The 20,138-nt window shown below is 40.9% G+C and overlaps 1 protein-coding gene across 2 annotated transcripts in view; it reads right to left on the bottom strand.

Annotated features, from left to right (window-relative positions):
- Cdc123 (cell division cycle 123) overlaps positions 1 to 20,138 on the bottom strand; it is a 46,781-nt gene that overhangs the window by 2,991 nt on the left and 23,652 nt on the right. The window contains exons 7-10 of one of the 2 annotated variants that reach the window (XM_034509995.2): positions 11,141 to 11,189; positions 7,276 to 7,351; positions 5,361 to 5,483; positions 4,409 to 4,437 (exon numbers count right to left, since the gene is read on the bottom strand). In XM_034509995.2, coding sequence (XP_034365886.1) covers positions 4,409 to 4,437; positions 5,361 to 5,483; positions 7,276 to 7,351; positions 11,141 to 11,189 — 277 coding nt within the window. The remainder of the gene's footprint in view (positions 1 to 4,408; positions 4,438 to 5,360; positions 5,484 to 7,275; positions 7,352 to 11,140; positions 11,190 to 20,138) is intronic. The other variant, XM_076939460.1, reaches the window with a different exon arrangement.

Raw genomic sequence — 20,138 nt, 5'->3', positions numbered from 1 at the left:
ACAGAACTTGAAAGCATATGGAGGGAAGAAGAAAAAGATTCTATTAACCTCTGAAAGGGCTTTCTTGTCTTCAGAGACAGTCTACTAGGCACTCACCTAAGGGAAGAATGCTCCAACCTGTCCAGCTGAGTGGTCAGTACAGACCTTGCAATGTGTGCAGTTCTAGGAAATCAGAGCCAGTGCATTTGATTGCAGAGCCACTTGGGACATTCAGCAGACATATTTCCTTGACATTCTTATCTTTGTTCTTCCAGTTTATGCTCTCTAATGCTCTCTCCCCACCCCACCCCGTGTGTGTGTGTGTGTGTGTGTGTGTGTGTGTGTGTGTGTGTGTGTGTTGGGTGATGGGGTGGAGGTGTACCTATAGAAGCCAGAGCCTGGTGTCTGTCACTAGATGTGGAACTCACTAATTAGGCGTCTATCTGGTCCTCCCTGTCTCCACTTTCCCAATGCTAGAATTACAGGCACACACCACTGCACCCAGCTTTTCATATGTAGGCTCTGGGGATCAAACTTAGGCCCTCATGATTGTGTGGCAAGCATTCTACCAACTGAGCCATCTCCCCAATTTCTGATTTTCTACTGATATGTTTACATATTTATATGTATTGTTAAATTATGGGTTTTATTATAAATGTGGAACTCTCATATCCTGATTTGATAGCTTTGTGTACAAATTTAGACATGCCAAAAGAGAATGCTGAGACAGCCGTTTAATCTAGGTTAAATGCAATTTTAGAGGAGAGGCCTTAATAGGGCTTGCTTTAGAGCTATCCAGCCAATGGCATGGAGCCAATCCAGTTTTCACCATGTAACACATAAATAAGGTTTCTATTTTATATAATCCCCAAGAGAAATCTTACTGGTTTCTCTTGCCACCTGAGTCATTTGTACACATCAGTCTGGCATCCACTTCTATATTCTTACACTATGTGAAATAATACTAAATAATATCAGTGATCAGTCAACTAGGCAGAATGCCAGATTTGTTTAGGGAGCTATTAGTAGAATGTCTAGAAAAAAGACAAAATTGGATCCACATTGCAACAGGTAAGTGAACAAGCACCAAGAGGTCAAAGAGAAAACACAAAGCAAGAGATCAGTCAAATGACAGGAGCTGTGAATGGTTATTTACATCTGTAACTCCCAGCAGTCAGGAAACTGAGGCAGGATGGCCTTGAGCTCATGCCAGACTGGGCTACTTGGAAACAAAACAAAACTAAACAGGAAAAACATCCCCAAACCAAAAACCTCCCCGCATATAATCCAGCAATATTCTGTATATAAGACAGCTAAATATAAAAGCATTAAAAACAATGAATTCTCAAAACAAACCTAAGCCTGTAACACTATCAATAGTAGATACAATATATAATGAAAAACACAAAGTCCAATTAGTGTTAGGAATAGAGAAGGTCCCTACTTAATGATAGGATTTTGACTGAAATGGTCTGTTATGGTTAGTCTCAACTGTCAACTGATTGGAGAGATACCCAGGCAACTGGTAACACACTTCTGAGTTTACTGCTGAGGTGTGTCCAGACACTGCTACAAAAGACAGCTCCTGAAGGGGAAGACCCACCCTGAATACAGGTAGCACACAAACTCCAAAGGACGGGCCATCAAGGGGAAAACAACAAACAGAACCCACCAGTGCAGCTCTGCTCCACGGCCCCCTTCTCTGATGTCTCAGGCCCCAAAGGCTCATGGTGATGGGTCCTAGTGGCCATGGTCAGATACCTCTGAAACAGTGAGCCAAAACCCACATTTCCTCCTTTTACTTATATTGTGTTTCATAGAAATAGAAGAATTAGTGTTACTTAAGAATACAACTTCAAAGTATATTACTTAAAAACCAACACAATTAGAAACCAAAAGATTTTAACATACACTTTTCTTCAGTAGTAAATCAAGTAGTCAATAAAAAGTTGGGAAAGATGTTTATATGTGATAAAGTCTACATATAAAAAATAAACAAATAGCACAGTGAACCCCTGCCAGTATTGCCAATCTGTGTCTCTATTCCTTCCCCAAAAATGTGTTTGATCTGAAAGGGATGCCCGGTTCCTCCTGAAGCTACATATTTGAGCAACAAGTCTGGTCTAGATCCATGCATCTGTAGAACACTGCACACGCTAGACTTCCTCTGGCATAATCAAGTTACAAAGCCAAACTTACAATAGCAAGACTCAAAGTTAAATAACACTCTGTCCAGAAAGCAATAAAACAAGTTAACAACAACACAAGTCACAGCTGAGAAGACTAGAAAGGAACAAAACCGATTTTCTGAGACTCTAAAAGAAGAGGCAGATGGATCTCTGTGAGATCTAGGCCAACTTGGTCTACACAGTGAGTTCTGGGCTAGCTAGAGCTACATAGTGAAACACCACCCCCCTTCTCTCGGGAGCTTCTGAAACCTTACCTGCCCCATCCTAGACTCACAAAGAACAGCTAAGACTCTACAGCCCTGAATCAACTTGTCCACCACAATAAACACAGACGCGTCAAAGTGTCGCCAGGTACAAACACTTCAGTTATATGTCACGAACTAAACTACTTACAGACACAAGTTAGCTTTCTACAAGAATAGCCACAAAATAATATATTCAAGAAAGTGTCTAACAAACTCTGGTACACATACCATTGAGTAAATGCAAATGAGTTTTACAATATGGTCTAAATCTCTGAACAGAAACTGTCAGGATGTTTAGACTGGCGTGCTTCTCACTTTTAAAAATGTAACTCGCTTCAGATCCGCAGGATCTCAGCTACCATTACGTACATACTCGTCCAACTTCACTTTGAGTAATTCCTCAACTCTTTTACAGGCTAAACAGCTGCCTCTACCTGTCAGCCCCACTAAGTTAGTGGTCAGGACATTTGCCAGGGACAGGAGGCAGCGTGGCAGCTTCCAACATTTTCAACTGCCAATATGAAATCACTGGTTTAGTTATCTGTGCAATGCAGGCAGATAACACTTACCTCACAGCATTCATTACACAGACTGAGATACAGAATTAAATGCTAATAAAAAGCCTTCTGGGAAAGGAGCATGTTCTAGACAGAAGGCTGGTTTTACCTTGTTTTAACTGCCTAGATGCTGCCTGCCGCAGACCATTCCTCACAGATACATGTTTGCCACTTCCACATCAAGATAAACCCCTCCCTCCGCTGTCCAAGGTCATCTTGCTTGACACTTCCTATGGGCGGCACAGCAGGCAGCCCAGCAGAGACACACAGCCAGCCGGCCATGGAAGTGACCTGCCAGTGTCTGTGGTGAGAAGCAGAGAACTGCCTCCCCCTGTGGCATCTGATGTCTCCCTAAGAGCTCGCCCCTGCTTCCCAATGTTCTGAGGTTTCTTGCCACACAGCTGAATCCTTCCCAAGCATCATTCCTTGTCTCTACCTCCGTTCATCTATCTTTTTGTGTTTGGTAAAGTGCTTGCCTCACATTCCTGGGGACCCAAGTTTGATCCCCAGAAACCAGAGAAAAAATGTTAGGCCTGGTTGTTACATGTCTGTACCCCAGCACTAGGGAGGTGGAGACAGGACACGCCTGAGGTTCACTGACCAGCTCCTTTTACTTAAGTGAAGAGCTCCAGGCCAATGACAGCTGCTGCTTGAGGGAAGACAGGCAGTGCTTCTGAGGATGACACCTGGGGTTGTCCTTTGGATGTGTGCACAGCCCACATGAACACACACTCATGCACAGCCTTTCCATACGAATATGAATATAAACACATACTCAGAAAATTTAAATGATAAGTCTATTAGAGGAAAAATAAATATAAACAAACTTACATCTTTGCTTAAGCAAGCCTCACACAAAACCTTTTAGTTGACTTAAGAAAACATAAGTACCAAATGACAAATTCCTGGCCCCAAGTATGTATGATGAATTATTTTCAGCAGGTCCAGACCTCCCAAAAAGTGTGAAGAAGGACATAAGTGGCCACTTATTCACTTGTTCTATTGCTAGTCCTATATTTAGGGAACACCCTGTAATCCCAACACGCAAAAGCAGGAGGGTCATGAGTTCAAAACCAACCTGCTTTATATAACAAATTCCATCTGGATATACACCTTCAATTCCAGCATTCAAGAGGCAGAGGCAGGTGGATCTCTCAGTCTGAGGACAGCATGGTCTACACAGAGAATCCCTGTGTTGAAAACCAAAACAAAGAAACAAACAAATTCCAGGCCAGCCAGAGCTAAATTCATAAAAACAAACACATTAAGCTTATTCGTGTTGGGTGTGTTACTGTAAGGAATAATCTTGCATTGTGAATGCCACAGATTTCAGCTTAAGAACACATTTTTTTGAGCAATAGACCCTTCATAAATTTAATGGCTGTGTACTGTGCTCACCATTCCTGGTTTTAAAACAAGGTATCTACAGTTTACTTACCCTACTGTCTCTGTATATATCGAACACAACTGTAAAGAAGAAAAAAAAAACTCAGTTACTAATAAACAAATACATTTATAATCTAAATCTCTTTTTGAAAATTCAAGTACACTTTATTACTAAACACTGCAGAATATAATTAGCCGTGAATACTTTTGGTATTCACACTCCTTAGCACTGGGGAAACAGAGGCAGGAGGACGGTTGCAGGGTAAAGGTCAGCTTGAACCACAGTGGGATCAAGGCCAGTTGGACTACAATGTAAGACTCTGCCTAAAACAACAATTAACAGACTTGCTGATGAAATAAAAGTCTAACTGTAATGATTCCTCATACTTAAAAATGCAAACCGAACAGTGATGTAGTCGGAGCCAGTTGCTTACATGGGCAGAGGAAACCATCAAAAAGACAAACATCAGTGAAAGGAACTCCCATCTCATACTTGAGGTGTGAAATGAGGACAAAGTTGAGTAGGAAATCATAAAATGTAATTATGAGACAGCACAATTCATCTTCTTTTTAAATTAAATATGCTGTGGAACCCATCTTGGCAAGTAGAAAAGGCATAAATCATAGGTTTAGTTCTATGTTATTTGAAAATGTTCTTACATACCACAAACTTTCAGTTCCTTAAAACAACCCCCAGCTGTTTACTCTGCAGTCGCTACTGTCTGTCTCGGATAACAGATAAAAGCTAAAAAGAAGAAGCACTCTGCTCTCCAGGGACGGATCTGGTAAAACGCACCAATCTCCAAGCACAGAGTGAAGTGCCTTGGTGTTGAATGATATTATCTAATTAAATGGGCTGAAATGAACACACAGTCATCAGTGACACCAACTGGTAACAAAGGCTAGGGCACAGAACTCTGAGCCAAGTAGTAAGACAGACCACAGAGACTGAGGCTCAGTGACCACTGCTAGGTCTCACTTCATTGCCAATAGTGAATACTCACAGTCTTCATCTAAGAATTTATACTGTATGTGTTCCTTGAAAAAGTCTTGAATGCATCTGCAAATTTCTTCCTTTTGCTTAGAAATATGGTCATAGTATTGTGTGTAGTCCCTCTGAGAAATACCTGACAAGAAAGCATTCAGTAGCAGTTACTATACAATACTTGGAAAACACCAATGAATGTAATTTACTGTAGTCATCAGGGCCATTGAAGCTGGCCAGAACACACACAAACGACTCAGCTACAAAGGACACTGGCTAGGTGCATCTTAGGCTCCATATTGCCACACACGGGCTTGCTTAGTAAAACCTGCAAGTGGCAATTCTAACGGCCTGCTCCGTGCACCAGCTGCTGCTTTCCTTTTTAAAGACAGCCTCTTCAAATCAATATCCTCTTCCGGGTGGGGGTGGGGCCACATAAAAGAGCACTCGCACACACCTGCCACACCTGCCGCCATCACACTATACTTCACAAACGCAGCCTGTGTTTCTTGTTTGGGGGAAGGCAATCTATCTTCAGAGCCTGATCTTTCAAACTGCTATAAAGAAAGGCTTCTGAGTTCTTAGTCACACACCCAAGTCTCCCTCTTTAGCATACTCAAACTGTGGAATATGTAACAGTTGAATACCTCCATTTATCTTAGTTATAAGAATAAATGCCAACATTATATTCAATGAGAACTAGTGAGCTGATATTCAATTACATGTTCCTTGATTAACAAATTTTATTTTACAAAAAACATACACTGGCAAACATTAAAAAAAAAAAAAAGAAAACAAACTTACCTTCAGTCTTTAGCCTAAGTGATAGCTAACAATAATAACTTCAGAGGTAAGATTAGAAATATACTTGTTTATTTCATATATTTTCTTTTGCTCATGTAATAAACAATGCCCTAATAACAGAAGGATCACAGGGGGGCAGGAGAGATGGCTCAGTTAAGATTATATACTGTCTTACAGGAGACTTGCACTTGGTTTCCAGCACCCACATTCAGACATCTTATGACTCCCTGCAGCTTCAACACTAGGCAAATCCAACACTTCTGGCCTACGTGGGCATCTGCACATGTGCAGACACACAGACACATAACTAAATTAAACAAATCTTTAAAGAAGGGAAGATGTTAAACGTTAGCTTTTGATGATGTTTACTTTACAATAAGTACTTTATTGCCAGTAAAACAGAACTTTCTAACAAGAAGCAGGTACTATTCCACACACTGGCTGAGAATAGTAAAAGCTGCTCCCTCCATGTCTAGAGTCCAGACAAGATCAACAGTGCCACCTTCCTGTGTAGACACTAAGTAAGGTGGGCTCAGGACCCTTAGTAACAGAACTCCAAACTCAACAACAAACAGAGGCAGCACTGGCAGTAAAACCGACCAAACCCCTGTCCAAATTACTGAAGTTATTTCCATCAAAAGCTTGCCTTTTTTGCTTTGGTTATTTTATTTTTCAATGAAACATGATAATTGTACGTATTTATGAAACAGAGTGACATTCTGATACATATATGATCAAAATAATGATAAAAATAATATATTCACACAATGAAATATAACTCAACCATAAAAATGAAATTCTAAAATTTACAACACAGTTATCGTCTTCTTTTAAAAATAAAGTTTCTTGTTTACTTGCTTAATGTGCACGGCTCCACACTAGCCTTTGACTAAGCAAGTGCATGTGGGCTCAAAGAGTGGGAGACAGTTCTCTCCTGCCATGAGGGCTCTGGGACTGACCTCATATTACCAGGTTTGGTTACTTTTACCTTTGCCAGGCAACTTCTTTTAAAGGCTACTTTGGGGAAAGAGCTGTAACAGAACACTTACCTAGCATGTACCAGGATCTGGGTTTGATTTCTGGGAACATACACACATTAAAGATTACCTTCAAGGACAAAAAGAACTCACCAATAAGCTTGTTTTCTTTGACAAAACATCGGAATTCAGCCCCAGGAATTAATTCACACCATTTTCGGAGAACAAGCTGTAGACAAAGGAATAAATATAACGTAAGTATACGAGAAGACCCTTTTGTGTAAAGACCTTATTATAATGATCTCCATTTTTTTTTTGTTTTGTGATAAAGAGACCACCTAAAACAGGAGATATGACAGGAGATGCAACTTGTCAAAATTGGGGTTTGGTGTGGCTTAGTTGCTGAGTACTTGCTCAGAGCCCTAGGGGCATCCCAGCCAGACCGTACTCACCATTTTGAGAGATTAGATACAGATAAAGAAGTCAAATCTCACCACCATTGTGTCTCAAGCTGCCCTGTTGCTCGTATATTGTGTGCCTCTTGAAGTCTGTCTGTCTGTCTGTCTGTCTGTCTGTCTACCTACCTACCTATCTGTCTAATCAGCATTGAGGTCCTGCATCTAATCAGCAGCACATCTGTTTGTAAAGCTTTAAGATGGTGTATAAACTACTTATGAGAGGCTCAGTCTTCTTCTTCCCCATCCTTCCTCACTCCCTCTTTCAAAAAAGGGAAGGTCCAAAATTTTATCACTGAGGTCATAGCTAGGTGGTGGTTCCTCAATTTTTCTGGTATTTAAACTTTCTGGTAATAATTTCCTCTTCTTAGAGAAAAGTAAGTTTTTTATTAAATGTCTTAAGACTTCCAAATGCACTGAGCTCATCTTTTATTACCATGAGCTCTGGATCAAACCTTGAAAATGTGGTATTTTAAAAGCACAAGGGGCTGGGGAGATGGCTTTGTAGTTACGAGCACTTGGTGCTCTTCCAGAGAACTGGGTTCAATTCCCAGCACCCACATGTTGGTCTACAACCTCTTGTAACACCAATACTGGGGGGATCTGATACCCTCTTCTGATCTCTGTGGGCACCAAGCACACATACAGTGCATAGACATGTTTGTAAAACATTATATGTAAAATAAAGTGAACAAATTAAATGAAAAGTATTAAAAACAAACATAGTAAGCCTTTCACTATGAGTCTCAAACTAAAATATTATATATTCTTACATATTAAAAGTCGATCCCGGGGTGTGTGTGTGTGTGTGTGTGTGTGTGTGTGTGTGTGTGTAATATGGCTATGGTAATTTTTAATCTAACAACAAATTAAGCAATTATGGTACACTAATAGCAGTAAGTAACACACACTCGTTGGTTTTGAAAGTACAAAATGGTAAAGCCGTTCTCCTTGCCCAGTTCTTCTGTTGTCCTCGGAAGCAACCCGAGCTTTCTGGTTCCTGTTTGTCTTCCTAGAAGTGGTCCAGGAATACGTACAGCAGATGGAAACATTTTTAAAGCCCACAGACAGAAGCATATGCTCCATGGGCCTCTGCTTGCAACACTTGTCACTTTAATTGCGTGAGGAACCTCACTTCCCTAGCTTTAACTCTAGTGTCTTACCATGATGCTGCTGTGTCACACAGCAGAGGGCTGGGAAGTGAACCTCAGCTTTAGATGACATTTCAACCAGCACTGTACCTCAGTGAAGGACTAAAGGACAAGCTGTGCAAGTCCTGACACATAACAGGTGCTTCACAGTAAGCTGCTCAGCAAAACAGTAGATATAAATATGCAATGTGCATAGAAATAGTGTTATAAAAGACTGACATGGGAAAATACACTCTGGAAATCAGTAGGGGGTGGAGGTGGTGGGAAGCCACACTTGTATGTAAAGACCCCACTAACAAGCACTCTAATACCTAGTAACTATTTAGTGGCCTAATAAACAACAAATTCAATGTTCCACATTTGCAATATATTCATAGAAGATCTATCAATATAGAAATACTCAATACAATGAGTATCAGTGGATATTTTTCTGGTAAAGTGGATATATAAACACTTTACCACTAAGCTGCAACCCCAGTTCCTAGACAAATCTTGAAATCACATGTATCTAGTTATGTCTAGAATCAAATAATGAAGTAGGAGATTTTAATTATGGTACTAATTACAAGATATTATAAAACCAAATATGAAAATGTTTTACAATTAAAAAGCAAAAATGACCAGTTACTTCAAAATTTTCAGAAATACTATATTTTGACAGTGCAAATTCCAAAAGAATCAAGAGTAATTACAAGTGATATCCTACTATACAGCATTTAAAGAATAAGAAAACTCCAGAATCAATTAATTAGTTAAGAAATTTGCTGTATTTAAGAATATTGCCCATTGAGAGGTATTTGTGTGTATATTTTCAAACAATGGAGCAAAGCCTGCAGTTTGCAACAACTCCAATCCTTTCTAAATTTGTGTCACTGCTCTCCACCTTCCTGTGCTCCCTGTAAGATGAGCGAGTGATAGGAGCTAACGCTAAAGTGAGGATGACGGTGCTCCTGGTGGTGCAGTTTGAGTCTGGGATGTCCGCCACAGGCTCCTGCTTTTTGGTTTCCAGCTCATGGTGCTATTTTGAAGGCTATGGAGGAGCCAGTAGGTGGTGACCCTGACTGGCAGGCACAGGTCGTGAAGGTACAGACTCTGAACTAGATTTGGTTGGGTTAAAAGTATAAAGGCATTCATGTTATTCAAGATTGTGTATGTTCTCTGTTTCTCTGTGTATAGTATATATATATGTGTGTATATATATAGACTATATGTTAGGGGAGACTTTTAGCAGAAAGCGGCTATCAGCTTTGCAGCCATCTTGAGCCATATACCCTGACATGAGATTTCAATTACAATAGCCTACAACAGCTGAGAACACTCTGATAATCTTGGTTTAGATACCTTGAGATTAAAGGTGTGTGAGATTATAGAGATCAGAGTTAGAGACAAGACCTAAGGGCATGATTAAAGGTGTAATTTAGAGGCGTGGCTTAGAAGTCAGACTATAGAAGACAGAACCAGAGATCAGAGAATATATAGACGGAGATCAGAGAATACAGGGGATCATCAGAGACGAATCTCAGACATTAGGTAAAATCTGGCCTCACCCTCGCTCTTGCTGAAACCCGACCTGCAGACTGGAGCAGCAGCTTGTGCCGGGATACAGTGGCTGCCCAAACGTGGGTCGGCCGGGGCCTCAACATTTTGCCTGGGCTGCAACATTTATTTTGGCCGCCCCAACTTGGGGCTAGTGCGGTCCCCAACATAGTACATTTCCTTTTTCTTTCTGAAGTGGTTTGTATAAGAATGGCCCCCAATATGCTCATAGATTTGAATGTTTGGTCACCAGGAAGTGGCCCTACTAGAAGGTGTGGTCTTATTGGAAGAAGTGTGTCATGGAGGGTGAGCTTCGAGGTTTCAAATGCTGGAGCTAGGCCCAGTGCTCTCTCTCTTCCTGCTACCTGTCCATCCTGACGTAGAACTCTTAGCTACCTTTCTAGCACCATGTCTGCCAGCATGCTTCTAGCTATCCTGATAATGGACTAAACCTTTGAAATGGTAAACAAGCCCAAATTAAATGTTTTCTTTTGTAGAAGTTGCTGTGGTCATGGTGTCTCTTCACAGCAATAGAACACTGACCCACCCACCCCACCCCCCTCTTTTGTTTAAGACAGAGTCTTACTGTGTGGCTTTGACTGGCCTGAAAACTACCTTGTAGACCAGTCTGGTCTTGAACTCAGCAATCTTCCTGCCTCTGCTGGGATTAATGACATGCACTAACATGTCCCACCATGACCCAACAAAATAATATATATTCTTCTATATGTATGACAAATTTCTTAAATGTAAAATTTAGAGGTTTTAAGTTCCCAGAGAAATTAGACTAAAATTTTTCATTTACAAATAAGCAGCAATATTCCATAAACTTTGTCCAGGATTCTCAATGTTATAAAGGTGAAAAAAGTTGCTTACCTCATACTCTATACAAGGATCTGGAGAATCATCATTACAATGAATAAATCTTTGGAGAGAAAAAAATGCAATTTTTTTGTTAATTTATGCAGACATCTTCATAAACAATATGAGAATTTGATTCCACAGAAAGTATCCGGAAACAAAGGACTAATGCAAATCCAATCTATAGTTATTTAGCATTCCTTGGTGTTGACCACTATGCAGTCTCATTTAATCCTCAAAACAGCACAAGCAGCTCATATAACCTCCATTTTTATGTCAATGGGCAAAGAATCTAAAAGTCATAAAAATCCAAACATGGCAAATAAGGTAGGACTATATACAACTCAGGCTGCCCAGCTCCGAGGGACGGTGAGACTGTATATACAACTCAGGCTGCCCAGCTCCGAGGGACGGTGAGACTGTACACTCTCAGTGTCTGTCCTGCTGCTGAGTCAGCAGGCTGCATACGGTTCTATGACAGCAGCTCTGCCACTGAGAGCCTCACAGCATGGCTACACTCCATCTTCAATGAAGGTAGGATGGCACGCCACTATCCACCTGAATACTCACTCTGAGGAGGAGTCAGCACACTGAGGGCTGCTCCATGGACATTAGCTCGGCCATGGAGAGCCACAATGGCTGTCATTTCAAAAGACATTGGACAGAACAATCTAACCAGCAACCCCTCTAAAGACTGTTTCATGAACAATAAAATATAGTATTATAAAAGGTCCATGTGTGCCAAGCACTGGACCAGGCACCAGGACCACAAAATCACCTAGGACCCCAACATCCTTTAAGAGGCACGATAGAGAAGGCTAGCAGGTACACAGATCATTTCAGAACACCAGGGAAAACAAAATAAAATACTCTGATATATAACAAATGAGGAAGCAACTGGTCATGTGTGGGAGGGAGAGAAGTAGAAAGGGGATCCACTGCTAGGCAGAGGGAAATGTGGCATAGCATGACAGGAATGTGAAGACAAGAACCCCATAAAATTAGCATCCATGGGTGCCTGCCATTGATGAGGATAGGAGAAAGTCGTGGACAAGGAGTGCTGGTTACTTTGTGTCACTTTCACACAAACTAGAGTCACCTGGGAAGAGGGAGCTGTCGTGAGGGCCTGCCTCCATCAGACTGGCCTGTGCACAGGTCTGTGGGGCATTTTTCTTTTTTTAATTGATGGCTAATACGGGAAGGTCCAGTCCACTGTAGGCAGTGCTATCCCTGGGCAAGTGGTCCTGGGTTGTATAAGGAATCAAGCTGAGCAAGTCATGGGGAGCAAGCCAGTAAGCAGCACCCCTCTATGGGCTCTGCTCCAGTTCCTGCCTTAGCTTCCCTTGATAATGACTCTAAGCAGGAAGATAAATAAATCCTTTGCTTCCCCAGTTTGCTTTGGGTCTATATTTTATCACAGCAACAGAGAAGCAAAGCAAACCAGGACAAGGAGGAAAGCCCAGGGGATGGAGCCCTCAACAGCTACGCTTTTTTCTTTTTAATGTAACACTGACATGAATTACCAGAGAGTTGGACAATTGGAGCAAAAAAAAAAGATAGTTAAGAAATGGCGTGTATATCACTTGTAATATATAATATACATCTGTGAGAAATAAGCATGAGGAACACAAGAACAGTTCCCCTTTGTGGTTATTACGGTTGGAAGTGAGATATCCCTCACAAATTCACTGTTAAATACTTGTCTCCAGCTGTGAGCGTGGGAACTTCAGCAGTGAGGGCTGGCTGAACAAAGTGGGGTAAAGTGTTGAGGTCAGACGGAGCCTCTGCTTCCTGAGCACCATGAGGTGGGCACCTCTCCACCATAATGCTCTACCTCACTGTGGGCACACAGCCACGAGGCCACAACTCCCTCGATTAAGGCCATGAACTGTGAGCTGAACTAGATCTTACTCCTCTTGTTTTGTCATGGCAGCAAGGATGCAGCTAACACAGGTGTGCGGGGGGAAAGAGCTCTGCCAATGAAAAACAGAAATTCTCGGGCCCAGAAAAATCTTTTAAGCCAGTCTTGAGGATGTCAGGTAGTTAGGTTCATGCTGAGTGAGCATGAAGCCTTGGATCCGGTTTGAGGAAGGGGAGCATCAAGTCATTCAAACATAAACCCAAGTATAAAAGCCTTCTACTTCACTGAATGTGTGGCCATGTTGGCACTCTGCAGTTGTTTATGTTTTTACACTGCAAACAGTAATAATTTTGGTTTACTTGACTGGCTAAAATCCAAAGAAAGCAGACTTCTATAACTATTAATAACTGGGAACCAAATGATATAATAATCTACAACACATTTCAAAAGAAAGGCACACAGTGTGCTTTAAGCTGCCAGTGGCCTTTCTGTTTTACAGTAGCAGACGTTGGTGTGTGTCACGCACTACTGAGTAGCAAGTGTGAAAGAAGCATTCAGTCAGAAGCTACACTATGTCTCCCATGGATGGAGGGATTAGAAATCTTACTAAAACTCTTAGGTTAAGTTTAGTGGGTAGGCACAGAGAGGGTGGGATGGGGGAAAGAGGCAAGAAAGAGAAATACACAATGCACATACTGAAAGACTTTTGCCTCAAGCAGTATCAGTGTTGAAAAAGAAAACAAAATCTTTCAAATTAACAAAATTTTATTTCCATAAAAAAGTCAGGAAACTTCTGCTTTAATACACCCTACTACATAGAGGTGCTACCTGAAGACCTCATTTCCCTTAAAAGCAAAAATCCCTTGCTTCAAATCCAACTAAGGTTGTTACCCAGAGGAGCTATACTTCAAAACTAACTTGGAGTATATTTAAAATTTCTTAAGCAAAAATAAATCTTACAGGTTATTTTATTTTGATCAAAACTGAGGTCATAAAATGTCAGATTAATAAAAATTACTACAATTGTTCAATTCTTTAAAAATAACTACCCTTTCCCCACGAGGACCAGCCTGAGAAGCACTAAGAATATTAACAGATTTCCTGTATTTTAACACTAGCAGACAGAGACAAGCAGAACACTCTAGGTTAGATAATCTATGTCTCAGACAAATAATCCAGGCTAAGTTAGGAAAACAGGGACTGCTTGGTGTGATGGTGCACGTCTGTACCATGACCCAGGAGGCTGACCCGACCCAGGAGCACTATTGTGAACTCTAGGCTCGCCTAGGCTACATAGTGAGTTCCAGGTCAGTCTGGAGCAATGTATAAGAAAGTAAAATGAAAAGGAGAATAAAGAAAAAGAAAAAAAGAAGAAGCGAGAAGGGAGGGAAAGAGGAAGAAGAAAACAATCAATAAACCAGAGGTAAAGAATAACATCACCATTAAGAGCTTGGGTTCTATAATAAGCGTCTCAGCTGCTTTTCCATTGTCTCGACAAAACACCATGACCATCATGGTGGGGAGCATGGCAGCAACCAGGCAGGCACGGCGATGGAACAGAACCTGAGAGCTTACAAACTTGATCCACAAGCACAAGGCAGAGAGAGACACCAAAATGATGTTAGCTTTTGAAATCTTCAAGACCACCCCTCATCTTATCCTTCCCCAACACTTGCACCAACTGTGGACCAGGCACTGCATGACTATCCTAGCTATCAAGCTCTAGGCTTCCCACATGTCTCTTCCTCCAACCCTAGTGCCAGGATTTCAGGAAGGGCCACCATATCCAGCTTTGTGTGGGTTGGGGGAATTAGGGAGGAGCCATCATATCCAGCTTTCCCACACTCGGGTCCCCATGCTTGTGTTTTACTAACTGATCCATCTCCCCAGCCACAATTTTTTTTTTTCAAGAAAACATGCTTCTATATTCCTACACAGACCAACTCCTCCCTTGGTTAGTCATCATACTATTACTTAAAAATAAATACATTTTAATGCATATTTGCACTCTACCACCCTATCTCATTATTTTTAACTGGCTTAAGATTTATGTAATTCTTAAAATGAGTAGTTTCAGAACATATGTGGTATCAGAGGTTATAGCTGCACACATTTTCTTCTGGAGATAATTAACCAGATGGATAAGTGTGTCCATGAGGGAGAGGGTGCTGCTGAGACAGTAGAGGCTAAAAAGAAAGGCCATTAGGGACCTGTCCAGGAGCACAGCTTAAGCAGAAGATGGACCAACTTGATCATAGCAACAATTCTCTCTTCAGAAAAAAAAGCTAGCAGATTACACCACTGTGCTTCACACTAAATAAGGTCTTATACGGAAGGCGGAAAGCAAAGGACAGACTTTGAGCAAGGGGGAAATCCAAGTTTTAGTAGTATAGCCTTTCTGACAAGCAGATGCCACTTCTTTAGATTTTTCAACTATCAGTAGAAAGGGAAAGATAAAAGTGAAATAAGGGCGATTAGAATTACCATAAATCTTTTCTCCAAAGAGGCAAACGCTCTATTTAAAAACTGGACCACCTGGGTGGTTTGAAAAAAATGTTCTCTATGGCCGCAGGCATAATGGTCCCCAGCTGGTGGCACTGTTTGGACAGCAGGAGGCCTGTCCTTGGTGGGGGCACATCCTTATAGAAGCAGGAGGAGGAGGGATGGGATAGGGGGTTCCTGGGCAGGGGGTGGAGGGGTTGGGGTAAGGGGATGACATCTGAAATGTAAATAAAATATCCAATAAAAATTTAAAAAAGAAAGAGACTATCAGTGGGGTGTGCTGTGAGGTTTCAAAGCCCTGTACTACTCCTAGTCAGCACTTCCTGCCTCCTGCTCATGGTTTAAGACGGGAGCTCTCAGCCGCTCCTGCCAGCATGCCTTCACTCCACCAGCATGGACACTAACCCTCTGCAACCATAAACCCAAGAAACCCTTTCTTCAGTCACAATATGTCACTGTAACACTGTAACACAAAGTAACTAAGACACAATCTAAATCATACACACTATCATCTAAATAAGTAAAGCTGAAAAATAATATGGGCACAGTTATGTCAGGTCCACTTATACACAAGAAATTTACACCTCAAACTTTTGTTGAACTTTTTTTGGGATTATGTAAATCAGAAACAACTTTCAAGTTTTAAACTAACTGTATTCTGCTGTCTTGCTTCATCCTAGAAAGGTGAGACACACCTTAAAAATAAATACATTTTAATGCATATTTGCACTCTACCACCCTATCTCATTATTTTTAACTGGCTTAAGATTTATGTAATTTTTAAAATGAGTGGTTTCAGAACATATGTGGTATCGGAGGTTATAGTTGTACGCATTTTCTTCTGGAGATAATTAACCAGATGGATAAGTGTGTCCATGAAGGAAAGATGAGACACACCCCACTGTCTAGTGTATCTATTTGTTACACTACCCATGTGTTAGTTGTCTTAGTTATCAGTTGGACTACCTTGGTATTGTGATACTTGTGTTCAAGTAACCCTACTGTACAATAGTAACGACTCCCCGTCTGGCCCCCAAGCACTAGCAAGTCAAATATGTCAAGAGAAGCATTCTGGAAGTAAAAAGATGGAACTTATCATAGGCATATATGTATAGGAAAAGAAAATCAATATATATGGTGTTCAGTACTATCTGTGATTTCAGGCATCCACTGGAGGCCGATGGACAAATCCCCAGCAGATAGTAGGTGACTTACTATAATAACCAATTTTGTGATAATATTAAGAAAAGTATTATGTTGAATGTAGCAAAGTGTAAATTGCTAAGAAAAAAAAAATCCCTGGTCAAATCTATTTCTCTTTAATCTGAGCCCTTCATGACTGGATTTACTTTTTTACTCACCCAGCTTTTTCTTCTAATTGTTATCTGAACATCAGGTATTTTTTTTCATACTGAAGTGACAATCAATAAAATAATTAATAAAGAAGTGTAGTAAGTCTAATAACAGGAAATGCTGATGTGCAGGCAAATAATGCAGTCAGCAAATATTATGCAGACTCATGATAGGTGATATAATTCAACCTTCACATTTTAAAGCATCTTATCTATAGTCATCAAGTGAAGAACAGGAAAGACAAAGACAAAACTTATTATTTTACAGAACATTTTGCCTGTGGCAGACACTGGGTAGACCCTCCAGCTGTTCCCACCTGTCAGCCTTGCTAACAGACTATGATGTACCTGAGCTTCACAGTCACCCCTGATAGATCTCGAATCTTCAATGTCCCTCAAAGGCCACATGCTAAGTGAAAGCAGCTCATAGTGTCTGGAGAGACAGTGGAGGCTCCAGTGTGGGGACTCCTGAAGGAAGTTATGTGACTGAGGTGTGTCCCTGACCACCTCCTGTCTAACTCTCCGTTGACGGGCTGCCATAGGTGGAAAGGCCTCTCCTAGCACACACCCCTGCCATGATACACTCTGCTGCCACTGACTAAAAACCAGCCATCAGTGACAGGTAGAACCTCTAAAATCATGAGTCACAATAAACTTTTGTACCCTGTAAGCTGTTCAACTTAGGTATTCTGTCAGTGACAAAACTAACCAACACATCCTAACCTCCAGGGATATGCACATAGACCGATACAAGCAGCTCTCAAAGTACAAGCCTGAAAGAGGCAGGAAACATGTTAGAAATAATATAGATGGGGCAATAAACCCTGTGTGTGTAAACTATTTTCAGTTGGCTTCTGTTAACTTAAAATCCTTACTATGGGGACTGGAGAAAGAGAGTTCGGTAGTTAAGAGCACACAGGTTTCTTACATACCACCTGTGTGGCTCCTCTACACAGACATATACACACAATTAAAACAACAAAGCTAAAACGTCAAAAGAATCCTGACTATAGTACAATGTTTATTTCTTTAATCAAGGTAAGCCTCAAAATAGTGTAAACAATACAAATTTACTTTTATGATACTATAAAAACTTGCGCAGATCAACAATTCCGTATTAGAATAATCACTGATGTCTTATTCTATTATACAGTTTAATGGGACACATTCTGAAAAGGATCTGTAGCTGGCAGTAACCAGCATGGGGCTTTGAACTAATGAGTGAACATATCTAGGTCTCAGCAGAGTAAACACTGACCTCACTGGACCTAAAGAATTGTACTCTTAACCTTGGATAGCTTCTAAAAGACACTATGACAAAACCTCTTCTTCATTTTTTTTTTCTACTTTATAATGCTAGGGGTCAAACCCAGGGCTCTGAGAGTGCTAGGCAGGTGCCCTACAGCTAAGCCATGGCTCCAGACACAGGCTCTCACTGCTAAGTACCGGGCATCCTGCTTGCCACATTACACACTAGTGATGCCTCACTGAAGGGCTGGTGGCTGAGCATACAGTGCTAGTTCTCTCCAGCACCCAAACTGGTAACAGCAGCAGTACGGCCATTTGTGGGTGAACACTCAAAGTATAAGGAAGGCCTCACATTCACTTGCTGCCATAACTTCTTCCTTAAAAGTCAAAAAAAAAAAAAAAAAAAAAAAAAAAAAAAATGTAAAACATGTCTGGTAGTTTTAACATCCACTACTGAATGAAAAAGCTGGTTTTTAAAACCATTTGCTTCAAAATTAAAAGCAATGTGAACCTATTCTTACTGCAATGAAGAAAACAAGTCAGTAAGAGGGCCTATCAATTGGTTAATGGATACAAAGCAGTTCAAATGTAATAGAATAGAATTCAAGGTCGCTTTCTTCATAGCATTAGATTTAAAAAAAAAAAAAAAAAACTTAAAAGGGGGAGGGGGTATGAGAGGCTGCAACTTTTATCCAACCAGAGGGATCTACCAGAATACAAATGTAAAAACACTGTTACATTATTAAAATGACAAATGAGGGCCATCAACCCCCAGTGACACCTGTGCCAGTGCAACCGATCATAAAGGACAGTGTTTTATTTTGTTTTGAATTTTGTTAATTTCTATAAAGCCAAAAATACATGGCCATAGAAATGCCTGCTTAACACTCTTGCCTCTATATATTTGTGGTTTTGTTTTTGATGATGCTAGGGATTGAATGTAAGGCCTCAGGCATGCTAATCACACACTCGGCGACTGAACTACCTAGTCATGGTAGGCGCTCCTTCAGAATAGGAGCTGAGGCTGAGGCAGAGTGAACTAGCAAAACCAACCCGACTGCACAGTTAATAAATAGGTGTGTGAATACTCGTGCAAACACTGTGTTTCTGTAGCTTAAAGCTGAGTTTACAGGCTAGTTTAACTGAGATAGCTGGTGTTTAGAAGGTGAATGGGAAGGGATGTCTAGAATAGGTTCTCTGTTGATGGGACAAAGGAAATGGGGGAGCACAGGCTCAGTGGTGTGTGCTCTGCCTTCCATAATCATCAGCAGGGTGAGTTCTTTAGTCAAACAGTGACCATCAGGAGAAGACAGTAATTCTATATTTTTTAAATGCTCCTCAAATTTACTTTAAGGATCTTTATTGCAGAGTTTTATATAAGAAAAAAAGAGGATTGTTCAAACATATCATGTTAGCAGTATCTAGTGGCAAACTCAACCTACAGAGCAATATGAACAACTGAATCCCACTCGTTTACGTTTGACTGGAGAGTTGGCACAGTGGTTATGAGCACTGGCTGATCTTCCAGAGGACCCAGGTTCCAGCACCCACATGGCAGCAGGCAATATCTACAACTCCAGCTCCAGGAAATGTGAAGCCTTCTTCTGGACTCAAGTCACCAGGCATGCATGTGGCACACAGACATAGACATGCAAGCAAAAGGCCATACGCATAAGACAAATAAAGAAGTTCTAAATTAAGAAAAATGAGGCAGGTGGTCTGGCAAGACAGCTCAGGAGGTAGAGGCACTTGGTACCAAGCCTAAGAACCTGAGTTTGACCCCTAAATCCAGACAGCGGTGGGAAGACAACCAACTCCTGTAAACTGTCCTCTAACCTCCATGTTCTCTGTGACAAAATAAAAATATGTGAAAAATTTAATCCTTACACAGACAGAACCAGGAATATTTATATTATATCTACGAATGAAAAGAAACCTAGAATATATACAACTGCTTATGTAGCTTCCTCACCATGCTTTCCTGGTTTTCCTCATCAGTAGTTACTAATTTTGTTTTTCTATTATAAGCATACTTGAATTTTATAACAGG

Source organism: Arvicanthis niloticus, chromosome 8 (assembly GCF_011762505.2).
Source record: "Arvicanthis niloticus isolate mArvNil1 chromosome 8, mArvNil1.pat.X, whole genome shotgun sequence".
Lineage (NCBI taxonomy): Eukaryota > Metazoa > Chordata > Mammalia > Rodentia > Muridae > Arvicanthis > Arvicanthis niloticus.
This window is presented reverse-complemented; position numbering and strand designations above follow the sequence as displayed.